At 39.5% G+C, this 23,452-nt stretch overlaps 1 protein-coding gene across 1 annotated transcript in view; it reads right to left on the bottom strand.

Moving 5' to 3' along the window:
- BIRC6 (baculoviral IAP repeat containing 6) overlaps positions 1 to 23,452 on the bottom strand; it is a 319,798-nt gene that overhangs the window by 196,116 nt on the left and 100,230 nt on the right. The window contains 11 exon segments of the mRNA XM_048843594.2: positions 1,763 to 1,889; positions 2,919 to 3,073; positions 3,743 to 3,859; positions 4,901 to 5,054; positions 6,499 to 6,632; positions 9,169 to 9,324; positions 9,801 to 9,984; positions 17,393 to 17,608; positions 20,563 to 20,694; positions 21,307 to 21,434; positions 23,082 to 23,219. Of these exon segments, the coding sequence (XP_048699551.2) occupies positions 1,763 to 1,889; positions 2,919 to 3,073; positions 3,743 to 3,859; positions 4,901 to 5,054; positions 6,499 to 6,632; positions 9,169 to 9,324; positions 9,801 to 9,984; positions 17,393 to 17,608; positions 20,563 to 20,694; positions 21,307 to 21,434; positions 23,082 to 23,219 (1,641 nt within the window).

The following is a 23,452-nucleotide window of genomic DNA, read 5'->3' as shown; positions in this document are numbered from 1 at the left end:
TGATGACGCTCATTAAAAAAAATAATGCGTTAAATAAATTTGTGACTGAATTCCTTAGGGGAGAATTGGATGTCTGCTGCTCTGTTTTACCCACATTCTGCCATATATTTCATGTTATAGCAGTCTCTGATGATGACCCAGCACATGTTCGTTTTAAGAACACTTTCACTTCAGATTTCACAAAACACAAAAGGTACCAACATGAGATTTCTAAAAATAGCTACAGCACTTGACCCAAGGTTTAAGAATCTGAAGTGCCTTCCAAAATCTGAGAGGAATGAGGTGTGGAGCATGCTTTCAGAAGTCTTAAAAGAGCAACACCCTGATGCAGAAACTCCAGAACCCAAACCACCAAAAAAAGAAAATCAACCTTCTGCTGGTGGCATCTGACTCAGATAATGAAAATGAACATGTGTTGGTCCACACTGCTTTGGATTGTTATTGAGCAGAACCCGTAATCAGCTACAGCAGTGCCCATGCAAACATCTGTTCTCACTTTCAGGTGACATTATAAACAAGAAGCAGGCAGCATTATCTTCTGCAAATGTAAACAAACTTGTTTGTCTGAGCGATTGGCTGAACAAGGAGTAGGACTGATTGAACTTGTAGGCTCTAAAGCAGAGGTGGCCAATCTGTGGCTCTGGAGCCACATGCGGCTCTTCAGAGGTTAATATGTGGCTCCTTGCATAGGTGCCAACTCCGGGGCTGAAGCTACAGGCGCCAACTTTCCCATGTGGTACAGGTGCTCACTGCTCAATCTCTGGCTCTGCCCAAGGCCCCGGCCCCACTCCACTCCTTCCCCCAAGGTCCCCGCTCCTTCCCCTGAGTCTGTTGTGCCCTTGCGGCTGCGGCTCCTCCTCCTCCCCTCCCCCGCAAGGGTCCTGCACACCACAAAACAGCTGATCGCGGCGGGTGGGAGGCACAGGGATGGAGAGTTAGGTGCTGATCGGCGGTGCTGCTGGCGGGTGGGAGACACTGGGGGCGGGGGGAGCTGATAGGAGGCTGCTGACATGTTACTGTGGCTCTTTGGCAATGCACATTGGTAAATTCTGGATCCTTCTCAGGCTCGGGTTGGCCACCCCTGCTCTAAAATTTTACATTGTTTTGTTTTTGAATGCAGGCTTTTTTGTACATAATTCCACATTTGTAAGTTCAACTTTCATGATAAAGAGCTAGTACTTGTATAAAGGGAATTGAAAAATAGTATTTCTTTTGTTTTTTACAGTGCAAATATTTGTAATCAAAAATATAAAGTGAGCACTGAGCACTTGAAACAGCAGAAAAAAGTTCCTGTCTCCACCTTCTTTGGACTAACCAGTTCAAAGACCTTATTTTCTCCCATGTCCTTTGATTGGAGTGAGTGGGGCAGAAGAAGGTGCCACAGAATCATATTTACTAGAGAAGGATGTCAGATATATCTCCTGCTTCTGGCAAGCAGAGCATTCCAAATAAAGTCCTCACAGAACAAACAGAAGTGATAGAACGGCAACATATTAACCACTGAAATTTAATAATACTAATTCTGTGATGGTTTCTTCCACCCTTCCAGAAAAGGCCAAACTGGTAGAATGCTCTAATAAATTTTTTGAATGCTATTCAGACGTTATGTTAAGGAAAACAAAGTCAGAGGATTCTCTGGAAAACAAGATGCAGAGAGTTTTACCATGGACTTCAATGGGAGCATTAAGCCAACACTAGCTACTTGTGAAAATCATATTCTAGCTGTTTACACACCTATTATCCCATTCTAGAATATTTTTACCTTGATTCAGAGAAATTACAGGTATCCGATTAGCATTATAAAGGAAAACGTCAGCACCATTATCTTTACTCCCAGAGGAGCTGGAATTCAGGCTTAATGTGAGCCATAACTGTAGAAGCGACTCAAGCTGAAAATAATAAAAAAAGATAAATAGCTGATATAAAATAACAAATCAGCAAAAACAGAACTGTACTTCTACACCTTGAAGTGTGAAAAACAGACTATTTTGATTTTTAAAATGTCATTTATCTTATCTACATTCTCTGCTATCACACTCTGGTGACAAGCATAACGAAGCACAATCTTCTTCAGAAGAGCTTTGAAACTTCGAATAGATGTACAGCAATTTCAATAAAATTAAACCTCACTTAACATAGTACATGAGTACTTTTACTCTAGTCTGGCAATGGCTTTTTTATTTCTATATTTTAAACACAATTAAGAATTATCTATGCTCCAAGTTTCTCTTAGAAAAGAATGGTTTACATATAGCCTGACAATCTCAATATTTAAGATATCTCAGCAGAAGTTCAGCATATAACTTTTGGAATGCGCAAAGCCAGTGACTTTCATTACTCAAAAGCAATGATGGGACTATGTTATTCAAAATCCGCTAGTGCAATAGACTTTCGATTAAATATTTAAACTGATGTGGGGAGGCACACACAAATGTGCTCAGTAACTACAAATGTGCATATAAATTGAAAGGTAGGCCCCGAAGTATCCATGGGCATACTGTTGAATTTGCATGTGTGCGCGCACATGCAAGGGCAAAACATGTAAACGGGCCTCCACTTTTCCATCGTGTGGCCCTTACATAATCAGGACCATTAAATGTTAAGTAATTTTAACCTTTCGTGAAATTCATCACTAGTTGAGGTATCCAGTGTCCTACAGTGAAAGATCCAATACTGTTTTTAATTACAGAAGTGTTAAAAAAAGTTATGTTCCTTAGACAAGTATTTAGGATACCTAATAATTTATTTTATCTCTATTTGTACATGAGAACTTAAAAAGTCATCTACTTAACAGGTACTTTTCCCATTCCATTTTCAATAGTTAAAAACTTTGAATATGGGGAAATGTAACACTCCTCTCTCAATATTAGCAATAAGTACTGTATTAACCAAAGTTCTGAAAGTTCATAATTCCATACCTGAACATGATGGACTTGTAGCATGGAAAAGAGTTTGTTGAAGCACACACTCAGCATAGGTATGGAGGACAACTGTATGATCAGCTGGTTGGTCTGGTTAGCAGCATGTAATCCCCTTAGCAATGAATCATCTGTTCCACTAGGAGACTGAGTTACTAAAAAAATTAAATCAAGTTTTTTCATGAATTCTTTTGTAGGAAAAAAGTTACACTAGGCAAAAAATATTTATATTTTCTTATCCAGTACTGATTTTTTCATGTTATAGTCACATCTTTGATACAGTATTTAAGTCACCATACTATTGGTTACAGAAACCTGAAAGGGTGTGCTTGAGTGACAGGTATAAAGCTCTTTACATTCACTATTTGGGGCATGACCCCACTGAAATGGACTTTCAAAGCTATTGGCCAACAGAAGCTCTATGGTTCTGCTGTGCACTACAGTCAAACAGACTACTGGGAATTCCCTTTTAAGCATTCCACACAGTCCCATTCCAAAGGGGAGTATTCCACTTTGTTTAATCACAGCCAACAATCAAGCTCTTGAAAACAAATGTAAAGACTTCACTGAACACGTCTTTATTCAACTAGAGTCTCCGAATGAAACCCATTCCTCTTCTTTATAGTGTTTTGCTTACAGCAGTAGAAAATGGTATATATTTCACAACTTTGTAAAATGACTCACTTATTTTTTAGTATCCCCACTTGAATGATCAATTTACAAAATTATTTGAGAATCCTGAAGTTAACCTTAACAAGAAAACAAGTTTTAAGTGAAATTCATGGTCAGTAAGTGAAGAGAAAGATTTAGCAATGTATAGTTACATGTAGGCGATGTGTTTGTTAATGCTTGCAAAATGGAATCAGCCTCTAGAGTAGACATCATTTTCAGCATCAGCTCTGCTTGCTGTTCCAGTCCAACTTCTAGACGGGCATCCAAAGCTATAGAAAGCAGCATACAAGGTAACATTTGAATATCAAACAAACGTGGATTATAATGTACTTAAAGATTGAACAAAAAGACACTGCTTGATCTACTGTGAGATCAACACAGCTACACATCCAACATTAGCAACTGGCAAAACATATTTTTTTTTATTATAATTGGTGAATAGGTTCACTGCTCCTTATCATGGCGGCGAGTGTTAGACATGTATACTCAGAACAGCAGTATCAAAAATTTTGAAGTAATCTGTAAATGTGTGTTCTCAGGTAGTGATCAACAGAACACTGAAGTGCAAAAAAGTCTACTTCGCTTCTCACTTGGCTGCCCCTTCCACAATTACTCATGGACCGAGCATGTGTGCAAGCACCATTTTTCAGTGGGTCATAATTCTGGAATCAGAACCAGTTTCCAAAATAACAAGTGAGGTACTTCTTACTGAAGGCTCTTTTCCCTGCAACACTGTCCGCTTCTTATCTCTGGTTCAGTAAAGCACCTTTGAAAAAATTATGCCTTTTTTTTTATTTTTTTTAAATGTAGCAGGGATTGAGTAGGAGAGTGAAAAAAACAACTTCAGAACAGCTAGACCATTTTTGTTCAAACCTCCAAAACAAATGCATCATTCTTTGCAAATGTCAACCCAGTAGGTGAAAGTTTTAGACAGTCAAAAGTGACCGAAAAAGAGTTAGAAATTGAAGTTTTTATGTTCTTAACTACAGCATGCACTTTCACTCTTTTTCTAATACACTAATTCCATCTATAATGTAAAATCTGTATAATCTTTTCTAGTTTACTGCATGAACCTCTGGTTTGCCAGCAAAAGAAACTTTGTTTATACTTCTGTGAATCTTGAAATTCTGGTGTATGAACTTTCAAACTGTGCACCTCAAAGATAAATCACTTAATGATTTCACAAGCAGAAGGCACGTGCCAACTTCAGCATTATATTAGCCATTAATTACTATTCAGCAAAGCAAACACTTTAGAAAAATATCTAAAGATTCCACAACAGAATTGAAGTGAACCTACTGCTTGCTTACCTTGAGAGACTGACACACTCACAGTCTGTGATCCATTCTTCTCTGTGGATACTTGCGGTTTTGCAACAGGAATTCCAACACCTCCGATATAAGGGTTGTAGTTGTAAGTGCCATAGTCAGCACCCCAGTAATCATACCACGTGCTGCTTATAGGCTTTACCAAGTGAGAGAATAAAATGTAAATTATTCATCTTTAAGCTGTACAAATAGAAACCGTCTCAGATTTTCTCCTAAATTTATTTCTGATATTGGATCAGTACACAGGAAATGTAAATAGTATATTTTATCCAACATAAACTGAAAAGCTGCATTAAGATTCAAGCAAAGGTTTTCAAAGATTGGTCATCCAATGAGAGCTACCAGGTGCTTAACTTATTTGACAATCAGGCCACTTATTTCAATGCCTAAACAAAGATTAAAAAACCTAGCTTTAGGCACCCATCTTTCAGAATCTTGGCATCAACTTTTACTTTTAAGTAATAAATCTTGTAATAATTAATTAATAAGTAATTAATCTTGCACATATCTATTATACCATGCCTTCATTTTCAAATTTACAGTTTTGCACAAGAGACTCTAAAATATGATTTCTTAAAAATACAGTGCAATATCAACATTAATTTATTTGTACAACAGTATTGCCTCGAGGCTTCAGTGTAAAAAGCACTGTACAAAATAGACAAAAACCACGTCTGCCCCCTAAGAGCTTCCTATCTAATTTACGACAATAAGCAATGGTTTGTATAATAAGCAAAAGGAAGGAGGATGAGGATATAAAAATAAAAGCATGTATTAACGTAGCCGAGTTGTGCGTGTGTATAGTTTTTTTAAATCAGAAGTCCCCATAGATCATCTACCCAGGTTTTCAGCTGGCAATTTATTGTAGCTGCATAGTAGAAGTGGGTCTTGAGGATGGATATGAACAGGATGAGCTTGGAAATGTTATGGAAGAAAAAGCAGCAAGATGTAATTGTCTATTTCAACTATATTTAAAAATACACTGATTTTATACTCCAGCTAAAAAAACAAAAAAGACTTTTAGTGCATCAAATATAAACATGTTTAGCTTCCCACACTGTTACTCTGAAATAAGGTATAGTGTTTAACACTTCAGCAGCCAAACAGATTGACACAGCAACTGGTTCATTTAATACTCCAAGTAGGCAACTGTGGAATTCTAAGTAGTGCTAATGCATTTTACAGTAGGGCGAGTACATCAAATGTATATCCTAACTTTTCATGCCAATGAGGGATAAGGTTACAAATGAATTGCAAGAAGCAATCAGGAGTAGGTTTTGTTTTTTAATACTACAATCTAGAATGTGTGGGGAGATTAATTACTACCCTACTTTTGTCTTTATGACTTGTAACATAGATAATCGTGGAATATTTTGCTTTTATAACCTTAAATTATGATTATATTCAGTGTTTACGCTCTTGCCTGTCAAAGCCTGCCTCAACTTCAAAATATTGTTCTTTACAGCATACAGCTAAAGCAGGTCTAATGCCATGAAATATCACTAGACATACACCAGAAAGGTAAGAGATTATATTGTTTCACACGTAGAAGTTATTATGAAAACTCACGTGGGCCATACCTTGAAGACTTTGGCTGCAAGGGGATCTTTCTCCAGATCTATATCTAAAGGATCAATATCAACTTCCATCAGGTCCTGTAGTAATTCTAGGTCAATGTCCTTATCTTTTTCCAAAGATGATAGAGGTGGAGCACCTTTGGATGATTAAAACTGCTTTAATATTGTCAAGTAACAGAGCTAAAACTGTAAGACCAGGCTAAAACATGCTTACTGGCCAATTTTAGGGCTGTATATACTTAAAATATTTTGTAAAAGCAAAGATTGTTGAATGAGATCACAGTTTGCTTTGTTTTCAACACTGTAATTAGTAACAATTCATCTTTTTTGAAAACGCTATAAATCAAATAGCAATTTGACTCATGTCTCAGTGAGTGCCTTATGTAAATTCAATATCTATCACCAAAAAAACCTTTACCAATCTTTTAGTTGAAAAAACCCAAAATGCTGCCATTAGGATAGAGTGGTTTTTTCACCCAGAAGTTTTTTTTAAAATTGAAAATTCAATAATTATTGGGGAGTAAGATACGCGGAGCAAGACATAGCAAGTACAGAATGTTAACGTGCAACAAATCTCTCTAATACGCCTGAATCTAGAATTCATTTCTATTCCAGACATAGATAATTCCCACAGTCATGAGCCAAATTACAAGGAGAAACATTTTTGCAAACACTCTTTTTGCTTCTTTATGATGTGCCAAGACCACCACAAAAAAATTAATTAATTTCAAAAACACTAACAGCTGTAACTCTCTTTTAAAAAAAAAAAAAAAAAAAAAATTCAAGTTCTGGTCCAATCTGGAAGACTTATTAATCACCAGGGTGCGTCTGTGGTGGGTAGAGGGAGATATGGCGGCACTAACCCTTTTTTTTTTTTCTTTGCCATTCACCTTTCATGCCACCTCAATTCAGTTGGAGGCGCAAAATTTGGATTAATTATGTGCAATAAATAGTTTCACAATACCTATTTAATTTGTTATTAGTGCAACATTCTGAAATTTTTGTTGAATAGAGAAATAGGTAGTTGAAGTTCTCTTCATAAAAGATTTTTCACTGCCATATTTTTAGAGGAGTAATACAGTATTGAGTTTACACAGGAGTACTAATTCTCTACAGAGACATGAAACCTTTTCAAGAAGAGGTGCTTGAAAGTCAGGCTAAGCCAAATTTTTAGCTCATCCTATAAAGGACATGATGATGCTTTGGGCAGTGCTATATTTTACTCCAATGAATATTATTGGTCTCTCTGCTTCATGGAGACCTTTAGAGTTGCTGTGTTCCTCTTGTTTCCAAGAGTCTAGAAGGGGTAAAATGTGATACCAAACTGAAGTAATGTTCTACCGCAACATCTGTTCAGTCAAAGTGTAGCACTTCCAGAGGAAGTGGCTTCTGCAACAGGGGTGGGCAAACTTTTTGGCCTGAGGGCCACATTGGGGAATAAAAATTGTACAGCGGGCCATGAATGCTCACAAAATTGGAGTTGGAGTACGGGAGGGGGTGAGGGCTCTGGGGTGGGGCTGGGGATGAGGAGTTTGGGGTGTAAGAGGGTGCTCTGGGCTGGGACCAAGGGGTTCGGAGGGGGATCAGGGCTGGGGCACAGGTGCAGGTTCCAGCTGGTGGTACAGGCTCTGGGATGGGGATGAGAGGTTCGGAGTGCAGGAGGGTGCTCTGTGCTGGGACTGAGGGGTTTGGAGAGTGGGAGGGGGATCAGGGCTGGGGCAGGGGAGAGGCTCAGGGGTGCAGACTCCGAGCGGCACTTACCTCAAGCAGCTCAGAAGCAGTGGCATGTCCTTTCTCGAGCTCCTAGGCATGGAGCAGCACGTGATCCTCGGAGTGGGCCATGCTGCTGCTTCCAGTAGCCACATGATGCAGCTCCTGACCCAGTGCCCCGGCTGGAGTGGGGCCAAGCCGCATGGTGCAGGCCCAACCCAGCAGGAGCTCGCGGGCCAGCTTAAAATGGCTCACAGGCTGGATCTGGCCCATGGGCTGTAGTTTGTCCACCCCTGTGCTAGAAGCTGTTTAGACTGCCATTTTGTTCTATAGCTCTCTAAATTCCTAGTGTATTTAGTAAGAATTAATCATTGTGTTAATGAATTCCTTGCAGGAACAGATTATTCTTCAAAATACAATGTGCTCCCCAAGTTTACAGACCTACTTACAATGAAATAGACACCAAGAAAGAGCGTAGACATTTAGGATGTTAAATTTCTAGTTTATCAGCTCACTATCAACGAACCACACTCCTGAATCCACATACAATACTGTCATGACTGCTATTCAAGTGAACTCAGTGAGGAAACAACATTGAGTGTGAGCTCTCAGCAGTGTGTCAACAAGTGCAGCTGAAAATATTGAGCGGCCAAGTTGAAATATTATGCTTAAGAATTAGTAAGTGCTAAAGCTTACGGATACCTCTTGCTAACTGCAACCTTTGGGACCCTGATAAATGACAACTCAAAACTCGAATGCCTTGCTAAAATTCACACAAAAGTACTTATCTAAACTACAAAGTTACCGTGCATTACACAGTGAAAGGCTTGTGAGACTTCAGGATTAAGCAAGCTTCAGAATGACTCAAGTACATAAGCATTTAAAAATGTTAACTGACTAAACAGAATTTAACATTCTATTTCCTAAACATCATTTCAATATAAATAGTACCTGAATGTTCACCTGCGATGTCATGTGTCAAAGGCTCATCTATCGTTTCCACTAACTGAACTGTAGACTGCTGAAGAGAGTCATCAGAGTCTGCAGCAGAAGCTCCTGCATCTTCTCCCATGGCTCCTTCCTCCATAGCTTCAGCTGCTATTGTTGCCAATAGTTCTCCTATACGTTACAGTAAGCAGACAACTTCTTTAGCAGTTCAGCCTGTACTCTGGCTGCAAGACTAATTAACATCTGAGCATACTCATCCAAATTTTCAAAACTGAACTGCAATTTTGGGTGCTTAATTTGAAATACCCCCATCTGAAAATCATGCCCCAAGGATATGCCCAACATCTTCTGAAAGCGAGAGCTCTGTCAAAAGTTTCAAACTGGGTATGCAAAATTTTTGAAAATGAAGGCCACAGTGTTTAAAATTATAATATCTCAATTAAATGTTTCATTTTATACTAATATCTTCAATTTGTTTCTTTGTAAAACCTACATGCTTTCATTATCATAATCACATTAGCAGACTTTTCCATGTTTCACATCAGAGAATCAAATAACGGGGGTGGGGGGGGGGGAATTCCAGCTTAATGCATTTTGTAAAAAAAAAAAAATACACACCACACCACACACCCTGAATTTTAACACACCTGCTAGAATATCTTGCAGCATACAACTCAGAGAATACTGAGCCCATGCTCCTCCCCAAGAGATATCTCCTCTATTAAAGTCAGTCCCAACCAAAAGCAGCAATAGCCTTTCTAGTTGAGTTTCATTCACAATCTCACACAAATGAATTGTTGGTCTTGTAGCATTTGCAATTCTAGCAAGAACCTGTAAAAGAATTTCAGAAATATACAATTTAACTGATTTTCCAAAAAATAAAACCCAACCAAAAAACAAAACAAACAACATGCACACAACACCCCAACAAAGTTAAATTTGTAAATGTAATGTCAAGATTTATTGTTCCAAGTTCGGGATGACAGTCATGAGTAACTATGTCTCAAATAATGAGTCTTCCCAAAAAAGTGGCAATAAACTCTATATTGCATATATCCCACTTTATTTATACCATTCATATTTCCATTTTATTGTTTGATGCATCAGATTTAGTAGTACTTCACTTTTTCACCACCATCTCCAACACACAGAGTGAAATGTTGACTAATTCTGGAAAGTCACAGTTCCCCCATTGACTATGACTTTGTTTACCCATTAATACAATGGGTTTATATACTTATCTCACAGGATGTTAGATGAAAGGCATGTAAGTGTGAGGTACTAAAAATAGATGCTACAGAAAGGGAAATGTGTTGTTTAATGATTTCCTTTCACCTGAGTTAGACGCATTTATGCTAATGCCTTCATTCCTATAAATGCCAGAAGCAGTTCAGACTTGTTCAAGTGGCTCCAGGGTGTGGCCATGCACCTTATACTTTCAAACCAGGCGAGTACATCCAAAGTTTTATGGAAACATTCAATTCTCATTATTAGGCTCAGTATTATTTAACAGTATTCAACTGTTTTAACTTCAGACATGGACCCAGAAGAAGCCATAGTACAAGAAATTCAAAAGAAATTTTAGGTGGAGTAGGCTAGGGGAAGAGGTCCATTTATGAGAAAAGATTTCAAAGACTCCTTGCAGTTGTGAATATAACAGAAAAGAAAAAAAAAGGATTTAGATGTCATTGAGTTAGAAAATTTTCCATTCTAGTATGCCACATCTAATGAACGCAAAGTAATGAATACACAAACATAAGGAAGGAAAGGCTAAAGTAGAATAATTGTCATTTATATTCAAATAGAATAGTACACAAATTTAAATTCCATCCATATAAAGAAAATGCTTGGTATTTTAAGAAGTTAATTGGCAATCACATGGGAAGAACCATCTAACTTTAGATTGATCTTAAGAGAAATGGAAACCTGTTTTGCAGAAACTCAAATGAAGGGCAGCCATGATGCTGCTCTGCCAAGTTACTCAGGTGACAAAGGTCTTTTCTGTCTATAATGCCACAAATCACATAGTAGCGAGTCCTGATTCCCTCAAGAAATCATTTCCTGAGACACTAGGCAAATTAGTATGTAACCATCTTAGCATCAGCTATTTTAAGGCTCTATGGACCTGGCCGTTTTGGATGTAACAAGACAGAAAAGGTAAATGAGTGGTATCTACATGCTATATTATAGGCTGACAAGGTGGGTGAGGAAAGAAGGAGAATCCAGGGAACTACAGACTGGATCAGCCTCACCTCAGTCCCTGGAAAAATCATGGAGCAGATCCTCAATGAATCAATTTTGTAGCACTTGGAGGAGAGGAAGGTGATCAGGAGCAGTCAACATGGATTCACCAAGGGCAAGTCATGCCTGACCAACCTGACTGCCTTCTATGATGAGATAACTGGCTCTGTGGATATGGGGAAAGCGGTGGACATGATAGATCTTGCCTTTAGCAAAGCTTTAGATATGGTCTCCCACAGTATTCTTCCCAGCAAGTTAAAGAAGAATGGATTGGATGAATGGACGATAAGGTGGATAGAAAGATGGCTAGATCATCAGGCTAATGGGTAGCGATCAACAGCTCGATGTCTAGTTGGCAGCCGGTATCAAGCGGAGTGCATCAGGGGGTCAGTCCTGGGGCCGGTTTTGTTCAACATCTTCATTAAATGATCTGGATGATGGGATGGATTGCACCTCAGCAAGTTTGACACTAAGTTGGGGGGAGAGGTAGATATGCTGGAGGGTAGGGATAGGGTCCAGAGTGACCTAGACAAATTGGAGGATTGGGTTAAAAGAAATCTGATGAGGTTCAACAAGGACAAGTGCAGAGTACTGCACTTAGGACGGAAGAATCCCATGCACTGTTATGGGCTGGGGGACTGACTGGCTAAGCAGGAGTTCTGCCAAAAAGGACCTGGGGATTACAGTGGTTGAGAAGCTGGATATGAGTCAACAGTGTGCCCTTGTTGCCAAGAAGGCTAACGGCATATTGGACTGCATTAGTAGAAGCAAAGCCAGCAGATCGAGGGAAGTGATTATTTCCCTCTATTCAGCACTGGTCAGGAGACATCTGGAGTATTGCATCCAGTTTTGGGGCCCCCAACACTACAGAAAGGATGCAGACAAATTGGAGAGCGTCCAGCAGACGACAACAAAACTGATGAGGGGGCTGGGGCACATGACTTATGAGGAGAGACTGAGGGACCTGGGCTTATTTAGTCTGCAGAGGAGAAGAGTGAGGGGGGATTTGATAGCAGCCTTCAACTACCTGAAAGGGGAGGGGGAGGGGGAGTTCCAAAGAAGATGGAGCTAGGCTGTTTTCAGTGGTGGCTGATGACAGAACAAGGAGTAATAGTCTCAAGTTGCAGTGGGGAAGGTCTAGGTTGGATATTAGGAAACACTTTCACTAGGAGGGTGGTGAAGCACTAGGAATGGGATACCTAGGGAGGTGGTTGAATCTCCATCCTTAGAGGTTTTTAAGGCCTGGCTTGACAAAGCCCTAGCTGGGATGATTTAGTTGGGATTGGTCCTGCTTTGAGCAGGGGGTTGGACTAGATGACCTCCTGAGGTCTCTTCCAATCCTAATCTTCTATGAAATATCTTTTATTGGACCAAATTCTCTCATATCCTAGGACCAACATGACTACAACAATGCTGCATACATATTATAGGCAGAACTAGCAGAACTACCCATAGTTAAGGTTGCCTACTACTTTACATTATAATAGACATCCTGTTTTCCATTGCTTGTAACGTTGTCAAACTAACAGTTTGGAATAAAATTTTCAATGCCAGACTGAGTTTTAAGAAAATTTCAACAAAAGCTGTTGGGCTATTTACGAGAAAAAGGTTACTGAAAAATGTTTTCCAGTGTTAAATTCTTAAAGTTGCTCAATGAAACAATTATAGCACTTCCAGGCTTTGAAGAAGGGATTGAAGTTTGCCAGGGGATCCCGTCAAAGACATGCCTTGTGCTGAAATATAAAAATCCACCCAAATATGGCTTAATTGTAAGAGTGTTATTACTTTACCAATGAAAGAATCAGAGGTCCTGTGGAAAAAATAGTATGTGAACCTGTAATTAAAGACTTTCATAATGAACATGCACGACAGTTACCTGTGAATCCTTAACATAGCCTCCTAGATCAGTGATTCCCTAATTTTTAGGTGCTTGACTTTGCAACCTAAATATTCCTTAGTTTTTGTATGCAACACTTAATATAAAACTTTAGAGCTTTACGAATATCTAGTTACACCATAATCTCTCCAGAGCACGCTGAAGACTTGGACAAAGTGTCAGGAGAATTCTCTCCTAAGTAGTACAGAAAGGGGAGTTTAAGTTGGAAAGAATAACTTGGGACCTTATGTCACCATCAAAAATAAGTGTACGCAAAACCCTCTATTTAGTTGTGTTTGGAGAGAATACACCTTCCAGTGCTTTGGCTGGTTAAGATTATTTGCCTAATGGCTAGAGCACTGACTTATTCAGGTAGAACACCTTTTCCCAAGTATTTGGTTCTATTGTAAAAACTGGAGTCTAGTAAATAGCACAGGACTCAATTTATATATCTCACGAGAATTAAGGGCTCAGTGTCACCTTCTGTGATTTGAAAGAGTGGGTCCAGGCAATCTAACCATTGCATCTTTAATCATTGGGTCCCCTCTTTGGCTGGTGAGATGGTTGGATACAAATAAGCCATGCTCAATAACATTACTTATGCTGGAGAAAAAAAGCATTACAGAGCCACTTCTGTCCATATGCCTATTTCTGGATGAAAACACACCTGACTGGAGTTACTCTAACTGTTCACACTAGGGTTTGGACCTATTACCTGATCTGGGTTTCCCTGTAGCATCCCAAGTCTAGTTCTTGCCCCAGAAATAAAAGGAGATTCTTTCCCATACCATTTATAAAGAGGAAGAATAGCCTTGTTGCTACAGCACTGAGTTTAAGGACATACCTACACTACAACAGCTGCTACGGCAGCACAGTTATGGCGCTGCAGCTGTGCCGCTCTAGTGTGAGACAGGGTTGGGCCAGATGGCTATAGGAGAGGAATAGAAGGCAGATATATTAGCCCCAGGCTAAGTAGGTCCCTTTTCCCTGGGTAAGGTAACAGGGAAGGTTCCAGAACAATCAGGAACCTTCTGGAGACAATTAAGACAGGCTGATTAGGACACCTGCAGCCAATCAAGAAGCTGCTAGAATCAATTAAGGCAGGCTAATCAGGGCACCTGGGTTTTAAAAAGCAGCTCACTTCAGTTTGTGGTGTGCATGTGGGGAGCAAGAGGCACTAGGAGCTGAGAGTGAGAACGCGGACTGTTGGAGGACTGAGGTGTACAAGCATTATCAGACACCAGGAGGAAGGTCCTATGGGGAGGATAAAGAATGTATTGGGAGGAGGCCATGGGGAAGTAGCCCAGGGAGTTGTAGCTGTTCCACAGCTGTTCCAGGAGGCACTCTAGACAGCTGCATTCCACAGGGCCCTGGGCTGGAACCCGAATGAGAGGGCGGGCCCGGGTTCCCCCCAAATCCTTCCAACTCCTAGTCAGACACAGGAGGAGTCGACTTGAACTGTGAGCTCAGGAAAACGGCCAAGCTGAGGGCTGCCGTGAAGCTCCAAGGCAAGCAAATCCGCCAATAAGCACAAGACCCACCAAGGTAGAGCAGGAACTTTGTCACAAGTGTCATAGTGTAGATGACTTCCTACATTGATGGAAAGGATTTTTCTGTCAATGTAGGTAATCCACTTCTCTGAGAGGCAGTAAATTTTTCACAGCCCTGAGCAATGTAGCTAGGTCATCCTAAGTTTTAGGTGCAAGATCAAGCCTAAAAGAGATTTGGAATAAATACCAATCTCTAACAAAAACTCTCTTCTTTCATTTGGAAAGTCACTTAACCTTTATATATTCCTATATCCCATTTGCAAATTGAAGTTTATCCTTTTAACAACCCTGAGAAACAGGTCTCTGAGTTAACCGGTTCTTACTGTTACACCTCCTGAGTCCACGGATTCATAATGTTACAAATGATGTCGTTAGATTCTTTTGGCATTGATTTGACTTCATTGTTGTCCTGAGAGCCATGACTTTCTAGGTTGTTGCATCAGGACACTATGGTTATGGCAAAGTACACTGTTGCCAGTGAGGCTCCAAGAGCTGCTGAAGATTTTTCAAAATCTTTTAAGGATGGCTCCTATCTTCTTGCCCATGGGGTCTCATTGAAAGAAATCATCCTCAATAGGAATTGCCATGGATGCCTCTGCTACATCAGTCTTACAGAAGATGGGAAGGGAGAAAGAATTTCGGATGGCTCTATGACTCTGTACTTCTTCAGAACTTGCCAACAATGCTCTTTGTAAGAATTTTCCCACTTTTCTAGTGGTTTCTCTGAAGAAGAAACAGAAGGGAAGAGCAAACCCTTAGTTTCTGATTGGAGTTATTCTCCTTGGCTTTAGCCTGCTCAGCCTCTGTTTGCCTGGAGCTCTCTCATTAAATGTGAAGCTAAAGGTCTTGGAAAGGAGGGTAGGGTCTGGAGCAGTTTGGGGCTTTTTTCTGTGCCACTTGGGTTTCTTTTGCCTTTTAATGGGAAACTGGTCCCACAGGGACCAGCTTCTTCTTATCTAGTGTGGCCTTTTGGATCTTAGCCTATGTAGATATAGGATCCCTGAATCCCCACATTCCTCATCCTCTGAAAGTCAGCTGGAGAGAAAATACAGGTGAACATTCCAAAAGCAGCACAGATGCTCCTCTTAAGTGGAGTAAGAAGAAACCAGGGCTCTGCCAATTACATTTAATTTCAAAACTCCACCTCAGGTTCTTGATTTATCCATGAGGAGTCCATGTTTGGGGAATCAGTTTGCTGAATCTCATGATCTGCCCTTGTATAGGCAACTAGGGGACTTTGGCCTGCTGGTAGGAAGGATAGTTGGGGGCCACCTACAAGCTGTATTGACTGAGCCTCTTTTCATTGCAGAGAAGGTGGTCCATAGGCTGGAGCAGTCACAGCAGAGCTCTCCTTCTGTTGCTCCTGAGAAGGGCTTCTTGCTCTTCGGCTTCCTCCATTTGGCCTGATCCATGATAATGAAGGAGAAGGAAACAAAGAATGGGCTTGGCAGGTAATCCCTTTCAAGGAACAAAGCACCCAATATTTCAATTTTCTTGAGTCAGGGGAAGAAAAAAAGAAATATTTTGCTTACAACTACTCTAAAATCAGATTTGAAGGTTAGGATCACAATGAAGACAGCAGCACTGCATTGCTATTCTCTTTGCACATCTGCCGGCTGAGAATCTGACACAAGAATGGAAAGAGCCTGGTCAAGTCCTGGAGCCTGTGGACAAAACTAAACTGTATCTGGTATCTAAACAAACTGAGGTGCAGTCCAAAAGTTTCCAAAGGGTGGGAAGGTCAGTTTTAATTATGCAATTCTAAAAAAGTTTCAGAAAGCCTCAAGGAACAACCACAAACAGATGCAATAGATTGCATCCAAGTTCTGGTTGTAAAACTGAAACAATATGCTTAACAAAAGCTAAAATGAGGCATCTGAAAGCTTCAAAAGCTCCTGATTACTTTTGTCTGCAGTTAAAATGAAATGAGTATGTTCTTTATATGAAATCTTTATTTTAAGCCAAAACATGACCCACCTAACTGATTTTGTATGGAGAACTTTCCTACTGCAAGTGACAGTACTCTAAAGTAGGTTATTTTAAAGGAAAATAGGCTATAACTTACTGTAATAATGTTACTAGTTGTTAATGTACTAGTTAGTTATGTGTATTTGATAATACAGTTTGAAAAAAAAAAGTAATAGCTTTCTCCTTTATTATCAGTATGAACAAAGTATACCATCCATAAAGTTGTGTAGAGCTAAAATAAGTAGATAAATTGTTCCCGTCTTAGGTTTACTTGCACCAATTTATTCTAGCTAAACTGTACTAATGTAAAAGTATCTTTTAAAATGGTGCTCTGTAGGAGATACTTTGCAAACATAATTCCATTATGTAACGTTCAAAAACTGGAAAACATGGGAAACCGACTACTAGGGATCACTACAAATTCAATAATATAAGTATTTTTAATGTATCCTCAAGGAAAAGCTAAAAGTAGCATCTGAGAGATTTTCATCAATACTACGCTGAAAGAATACATGCTCATACCACATACTTTAGGATAATTCTTGATAAAAAATGAACTTCACTTTAACAACCCCACTGCCTACTTTTGTAGCATTCTCTTTACCTTACAAACAAACAGCAGTAGATCTGCGTGGCAAGTGAAGTCCATTGACAAAAGAAAGAGCGCCAGCTTCTGCACTACTGAGATACAACGTTCATGTGCCAGAGTAAATGGAAGTGGCTCAATTTCTGGAGTTTCCTTTGTCGTCGATACTTCTGTGTCTAAAGTAGAACGAGGCCACTCTGCAGTCCGACGTAAGCGTATTAAATCCTTGAAATGCTGCATAATTACAAATCAATATAAAACAAGTGTTAAATTTTAAACTAAAATGCCCATTTTCTGAATGTAAGCATATCAGGAGTTGGAAAAATGTAACAGTACCTCTAGAACTTTTTAATAATAATGGAGAATCTCACACTCTCATATTGGACCTATATTAAGATTATATGGGAACGTGGCATAAATTTGGGTTGGTTGCATTGCTTTCAAGTGACAAAACCATAAGTGTGTAATGCAGTTAATCTTACACAAGGGTCAATCAACTTTCATACTATGGCGTAGCTTTTTAAAAATTTATTTAGATTGAATTTAGTAATATTGTATTAAACTACCATGGGTTCAATTCCTTTTGCTACAGTTTCAGCCTAAACAGAACCAAGCAATGACTAAGACTGTAGGCATACTCACATCCTCAAAGATATTCTAGAGTCTGACAGAGCTCTCAACACCATTGTGTATTCTGTATACTTACTTTACAGAAAAAGTGTTTTAGAAACTTGACTCTTAATTGATACTATTTTTTCATATTCCTACACCTGTTCATGGATACTTAGCTACCACAAATTCAAATGTATAGTACTCAGACACAGTAGTAATTTATAACTGAAATTTATAACCCATCAAGAATACTGACTTCTCAGTTCTTTGTTAAACCCTGGATTTGTGCTGGAAATGGCCCAACTTGATTATCATACACATTGTAAGGAGAGTGATCACTTTAGATAAGCTATTACCAGCAGGAGAGTGGGGTGGGAGGAGGTATTTTTTCATGCTTTGTGTGTATATAAAAAGATCTTCTACACTTTCCACAGTATGCATCCGATGAAGTGAGCTGTAGCTCATGAAAGCTTATGCTCAAATAAATTGGTTAGTCTCTAAAGTGCCACAAGTACTCCTTTTCTTTTTTAGTTCTTTCCTAGTGGCTAAAGAATTGGAACTGCAGAGATACAGGGCCTCAACTACCCTGCACAAAGAGAAGTAAACATGTGCACGCTGGTGGCAGACAAAATACTGAAGACTCAAGCTATTTGAAAACCTACAGACATTATTTCTTGACACGTACAATCAAGGATTCTTTGTTACACTGTATAAATCTTGTGTCACACACTTTGTACACCCTGTGGACCACCCTTCCATTGCTTAATTCCTGCCTCTCTCTTTGGGATTGATTATATGGTAATCAACAGTCTGCAGTTGTCATTTCTAGTACTAAAAAATTGCAAGTTGGATACCTTCAATTTGCCACTGTTTGGGCAGAATCCTGTGCTATTTTAACAGTACCACCCCTCATCCCCCCATCTTTTTTTCCAGAGTGAGCAAGGGTCACTGTCTTTTGGCTGCAGGGGTTTTTTTGTTTTTGTTTTTTGCGGGAGTGGAGACAGAAGGAAATCTTTGTCTGGACAGGGTTTTGTTTATTTTTAAAATAAGCATGGCAGCTGTTTGAAGCTACTACCAAGTTTGGAATGCCTTAAGTTGTCACTGATGGCACTGATTAGCAGGTGATGTGGTCAAAATTGCATAATTTTGTAATTTATCATATACATGGTATGTACATACACACAATCGATAGGTATTAATAAAAATCATATTAAATGTGGAAGGTTTTAATGCAACATATTTTCTACACAAGCAGGACTGCTGTAAAGTGAATCCCACACAGCTTTAACCAACAGCATATTTCAGCCAGTGCAGTAGTGCAGGTGTTTAAAACTGTGCCACTGACTTATAAAACCTGCTGCACTCCACTGCTGAGTCTTCAATTCCAGGATTGGCCAACCAGTTCACTTACCTGCTTCACAGTTGGCTCAGTGGCTGAGTTCCTTCAGCCTTTGTAAGAGTTCGCTAGCAGGCCTACTATTCCCCTCCCCTGATCACCTATGGAGTTCCTTCTGTTCCAACTGCAAAATCTTTCTGGCCCTTCCATTACTGTGCAAGGGAAAAGTGACTACATGGTAACCACTGCAAGGAGGGAAGTGGTTTATCGTTGCTGCTATAGAAGAGTATTTCATTTAAGAGACAACTCAAGAATAGAGCAAAAAGAGCAGGAAAGTGAAATTCATGACAAAAGAGGCGTGTTAGTGAAAATGCAGCACTTGATAAAATTTGCTAGTGTTTCTTTAACCCTACTTTTTCCAATGGTAATTATAAAGTGGCATGCTTATTTCTCTTTATAACCTCTATGCATCTATGATCCCTTAAAGACTTTCAGAAGTCCTAATAGGTAACAAGATTTCCAAAGCCTAAAGATTTCCAAAGGTAAAAATCTAAATGGATATCCAAGTCTGGTATCTATGAAGTGAGTCCTACTTGTTTTATGCTCACAGGAATGTCCATACTGCCTGCGCCATTTCTGTTGGCAGACAAGGCATTGAAGTTTACTAGATTGTTCTCCGAGCATGCCTGGGTTTGTTTTCATCCCCAGTATCCAGAGCTCATAACAAGAAGCAAGGATTTATATGTTGCAACCATACTTGTGGAAAGCTAAACTTCCTAAAAATAAGCACAAGTGTTTTCAATACAGCATTTGTTTGCTTTGGGAGGAGGAGGATTGGCATGCTTACTTTTTGGCTACTCACCCAAGACAATTTCCTTTTAAAAAAAACACCACACTCATAAGTTAGCCATATGAAGCACACTTTCAATTCTTTATAGACAAGTGCTGTCAGGTGCTTACTGTGTTTTATAGACTCGTTTGACACTACAAACGCTTCTAGGTTATTGATGATTTTGGCTATGATCAGCTAAAAGGTGGCTGGAGCAGAATCAACCAAAACATTTTTCCCAAGCCAGACATTTACAGATGGCTGCTGAATTCGACAAACAGAACAGCCTTGATAAGAGCCAGAATGAAACACTTTTTTGTATAAAGTCAACCCAGGACAAAAATGATTTTGCAGGAACAGGTCTTTTCACACAAAAGACAACAAGTGAACTGCAGTTTCAGAACATCATACCTTTGAAGTAGCCTGCTTTAGTTTTGCCTGTTCTACTAAAAGTTTGTATGATGATCCTTTGTTGCTTTGTATTTTCTCTTTTTCCATCTGTTCCACCAAAGCCTTCTGTTTTGCTTTTAATAAGTTAAGTTGCTAAAAGAAAATGTTAATAGGAAAAACAAAAAAATTAAGCAATAAGATGTGAAAAGGATCAGTATTTTCATATGATAGTAAACTTCAATTCAAATTGCAACTTGAGCCTTTTTTAGTTTAGTTTTTGTACAACTTTAAATTATACAACTTCAGTGGGCTGCCAGCAGAGTCAGAGCAGATTAGGTTTAAGAACCATCAATATTAAGAGAATTTTAAGATATGAACACAGGGTCACAGAACCTGTACAGATGTATTTAAAAGTGAACACGGTCTTATAAATGATATACTGTTGAATTACAGCTGGTCAGCCTCCAGAAGCTTGCACTCAGATGTTTGCTGATTCACCAAAAATGCAAAGTAAGTTTTACTATCAAATACGGACCACAGAGAAATATAACAATATGCTCCACAAGACTAGAATGATTTCAGCAGATCCCATGCCCTGCAGTTTGAGATACATGTCAAGAGAGATAGGCAGCTTTTAGCTACAGAACCAGGCCTTTGCGAAAGCAAGATTGAATGAGCTCCAGGCCCAAAGCTGGAATTTTAAGAAATAAGGTACATTACTATAAGTATCTTACATTAAAAGTGCCAGTACACACTGAAAGTTACCTGTTTATGATGAACGAGTTGCTTTCTGATCTTTCTGGAGTACAATCTATCTAGGCTACTATTGCCTTTAGAAGATCTGCTCAGGCTCTGGGTATGTAGGCTATTATTAATAAAACTCCATTGGTTGCCTAATGGGAAGAAACATGTATCAAAATTTGAGGCTTACTTTTAACAGTTCCTAAAATAGTTGAGAGCAACAATAAGAAGTCATTCTATAAACTAAATATAAAAATGGAGCATTAAATTTAAGGCTTCTACTAAACTATCTGTCACGCAATCCTCACTTTAGGTGGCAGCATTACTGCACAGCATGAAAAGGTCAACAGTACAATTTTGCATTTACTATTTTCAAGTTCTTAAGTATGAAAGGAAAAAACAAGACTAGTTTAACTTATACAAACCAAAAGCACCCATAATGTGAGCACTTATCACTCACATTTCTCCTCTTGAAAGATACTACTTAAAAAAAAAAAAAAAAAAAACCCCACACAAACAAACAAAAAAAGACCAACCCGCAACAAAGCTAGAAATTGAAATACACTTACTCAAACACACCATTCTCCTCACACGTTAGCTACAAACAGTCACACAAACGTCAAGTTGACCACACCACACCTTAAGTACGGGCACCATTGTCCAGCTTGCTAGGGGAAGGAGTATAGCACTTTACAGGTGTGGTGTGAGAGAGACGCACAGAAGCTGCTGAAAACGTAGTGTGGGTTAGCGTGGTAATGTTGACTCATCCCCCAGGTACTGGAAGGGCCGGAGAGTTGACCAAGAGCAAGCCTGGTGGGAAAAGTCCCTTTTCTCAGGACCAGGAAGAGCAGCACTCACCCTCCTTCCCCTTGGAAATGGCAAAATACTAGGTTTGGTCTGGACCCATTGTGGGCATTGCACTAGCTACTCCTTTCTCGGGGGGCTGAGAAGGAATTTTTCCCTCACCACCAGATTGACCAAGATGATGCAGTGGGGTTTTTGCTTTCCCCACAGCAGGTTCGTGGAGGCTTTGTTATGGGGAACAGGGAAAGGAGTTAAGTAATGAGTTGTGACATCACAGCCTAAGTGTGGGGTGGATGTCCAGTGCAGGTACTCCACAGGGAAGGGATACAGTGACCAGATAAATGGTTTGGTAAAGGACTTAAAAGGAGGTGTTTGTTAAGGAAGAGGAAAGGGGGTCCTATGACTGGCATGGCAGGGAGTCAACCCCCCCTTTCCTTTATAATCTATTCAGTGGGAGAGGGGCGAGAGAATACGATCAAGTCCCAGCAGTGGGTTGGCTGGGGACCAGGATGGAAATAGGGGGCTGGCAGAAACCCCTCGGTAGATACTGAAATGATCATGGAGTTATTTGAACTGTACACTTTCATCTGCCAGGTAGCCCCAGACATCTAATAATAAAGTTGTAGCTAATTAAACTATATCCAGTGTCTCCTGTCCTTTTTTTGGTTTAACAACTCTCACAATATTATTGACAGTCTCAAAATATTTTGTGTTTCTTAAAGTTCTAGCCCCTGGTATCATGGGATAACGTGAGTATCTCAACTCTTTTTTTATTATTATTATTTTAAGTTTATACCCATCATGGCTGTGAAAGAGTTTAAAAATGTAAACCATAAATGGTTCAAAAATCAGAAGGCTAATAAACAGATCCCAAGTTGTATTTTTAAAATCTCATGATTCTGACTCATTTTTGAACATGAGCTGGCAGTACTGAACATTTTACAAAGATCTCTAAAATCTAGACTTGAATTAGAAATATTCTAAGTGTTCCATACCTGTCAGGAATCTCTCCCTCTCTTTTCCATTCAAAGGCTTCTTGGCTGTTGCTGCTTCATCTTCAACAGTTGCCACGTAGTCTAGGAGTCTGGATACCAGCATTACAACCCAGCTGATCATGGGAATGTCCAATACCCCTTAAACAAGTAGGTTTTAGGTGACATTTGAGTGATTTAGTAAATTTTTGAAATTATAACAATCAGAAAAGCAATGCTTAAAGAATTCCCACACGGACATTTTATGGTGTTCTAGGTAATAAGGGTTCCCATGTTTCCCTCCACAAACAGAGGAAAGGACTTGCACTCAAGAATCACTGCGTGGGGTCTCGGAGAGCACAGAAAGAAGTTGGGAGGAAGGGAATCATGAAGAG

This window comes from Caretta caretta, chromosome 3, assembly GCF_965140235.1.
Source record: "Caretta caretta isolate rCarCar2 chromosome 3, rCarCar1.hap1, whole genome shotgun sequence".
In the NCBI taxonomy this organism is placed as follows: Eukaryota; Metazoa; Chordata; order Testudines; family Cheloniidae; genus Caretta; species Caretta caretta.
Note: the sequence above shows the minus strand (reverse complement) of the source record. Positions and strands in the feature narration are given on the sequence as shown.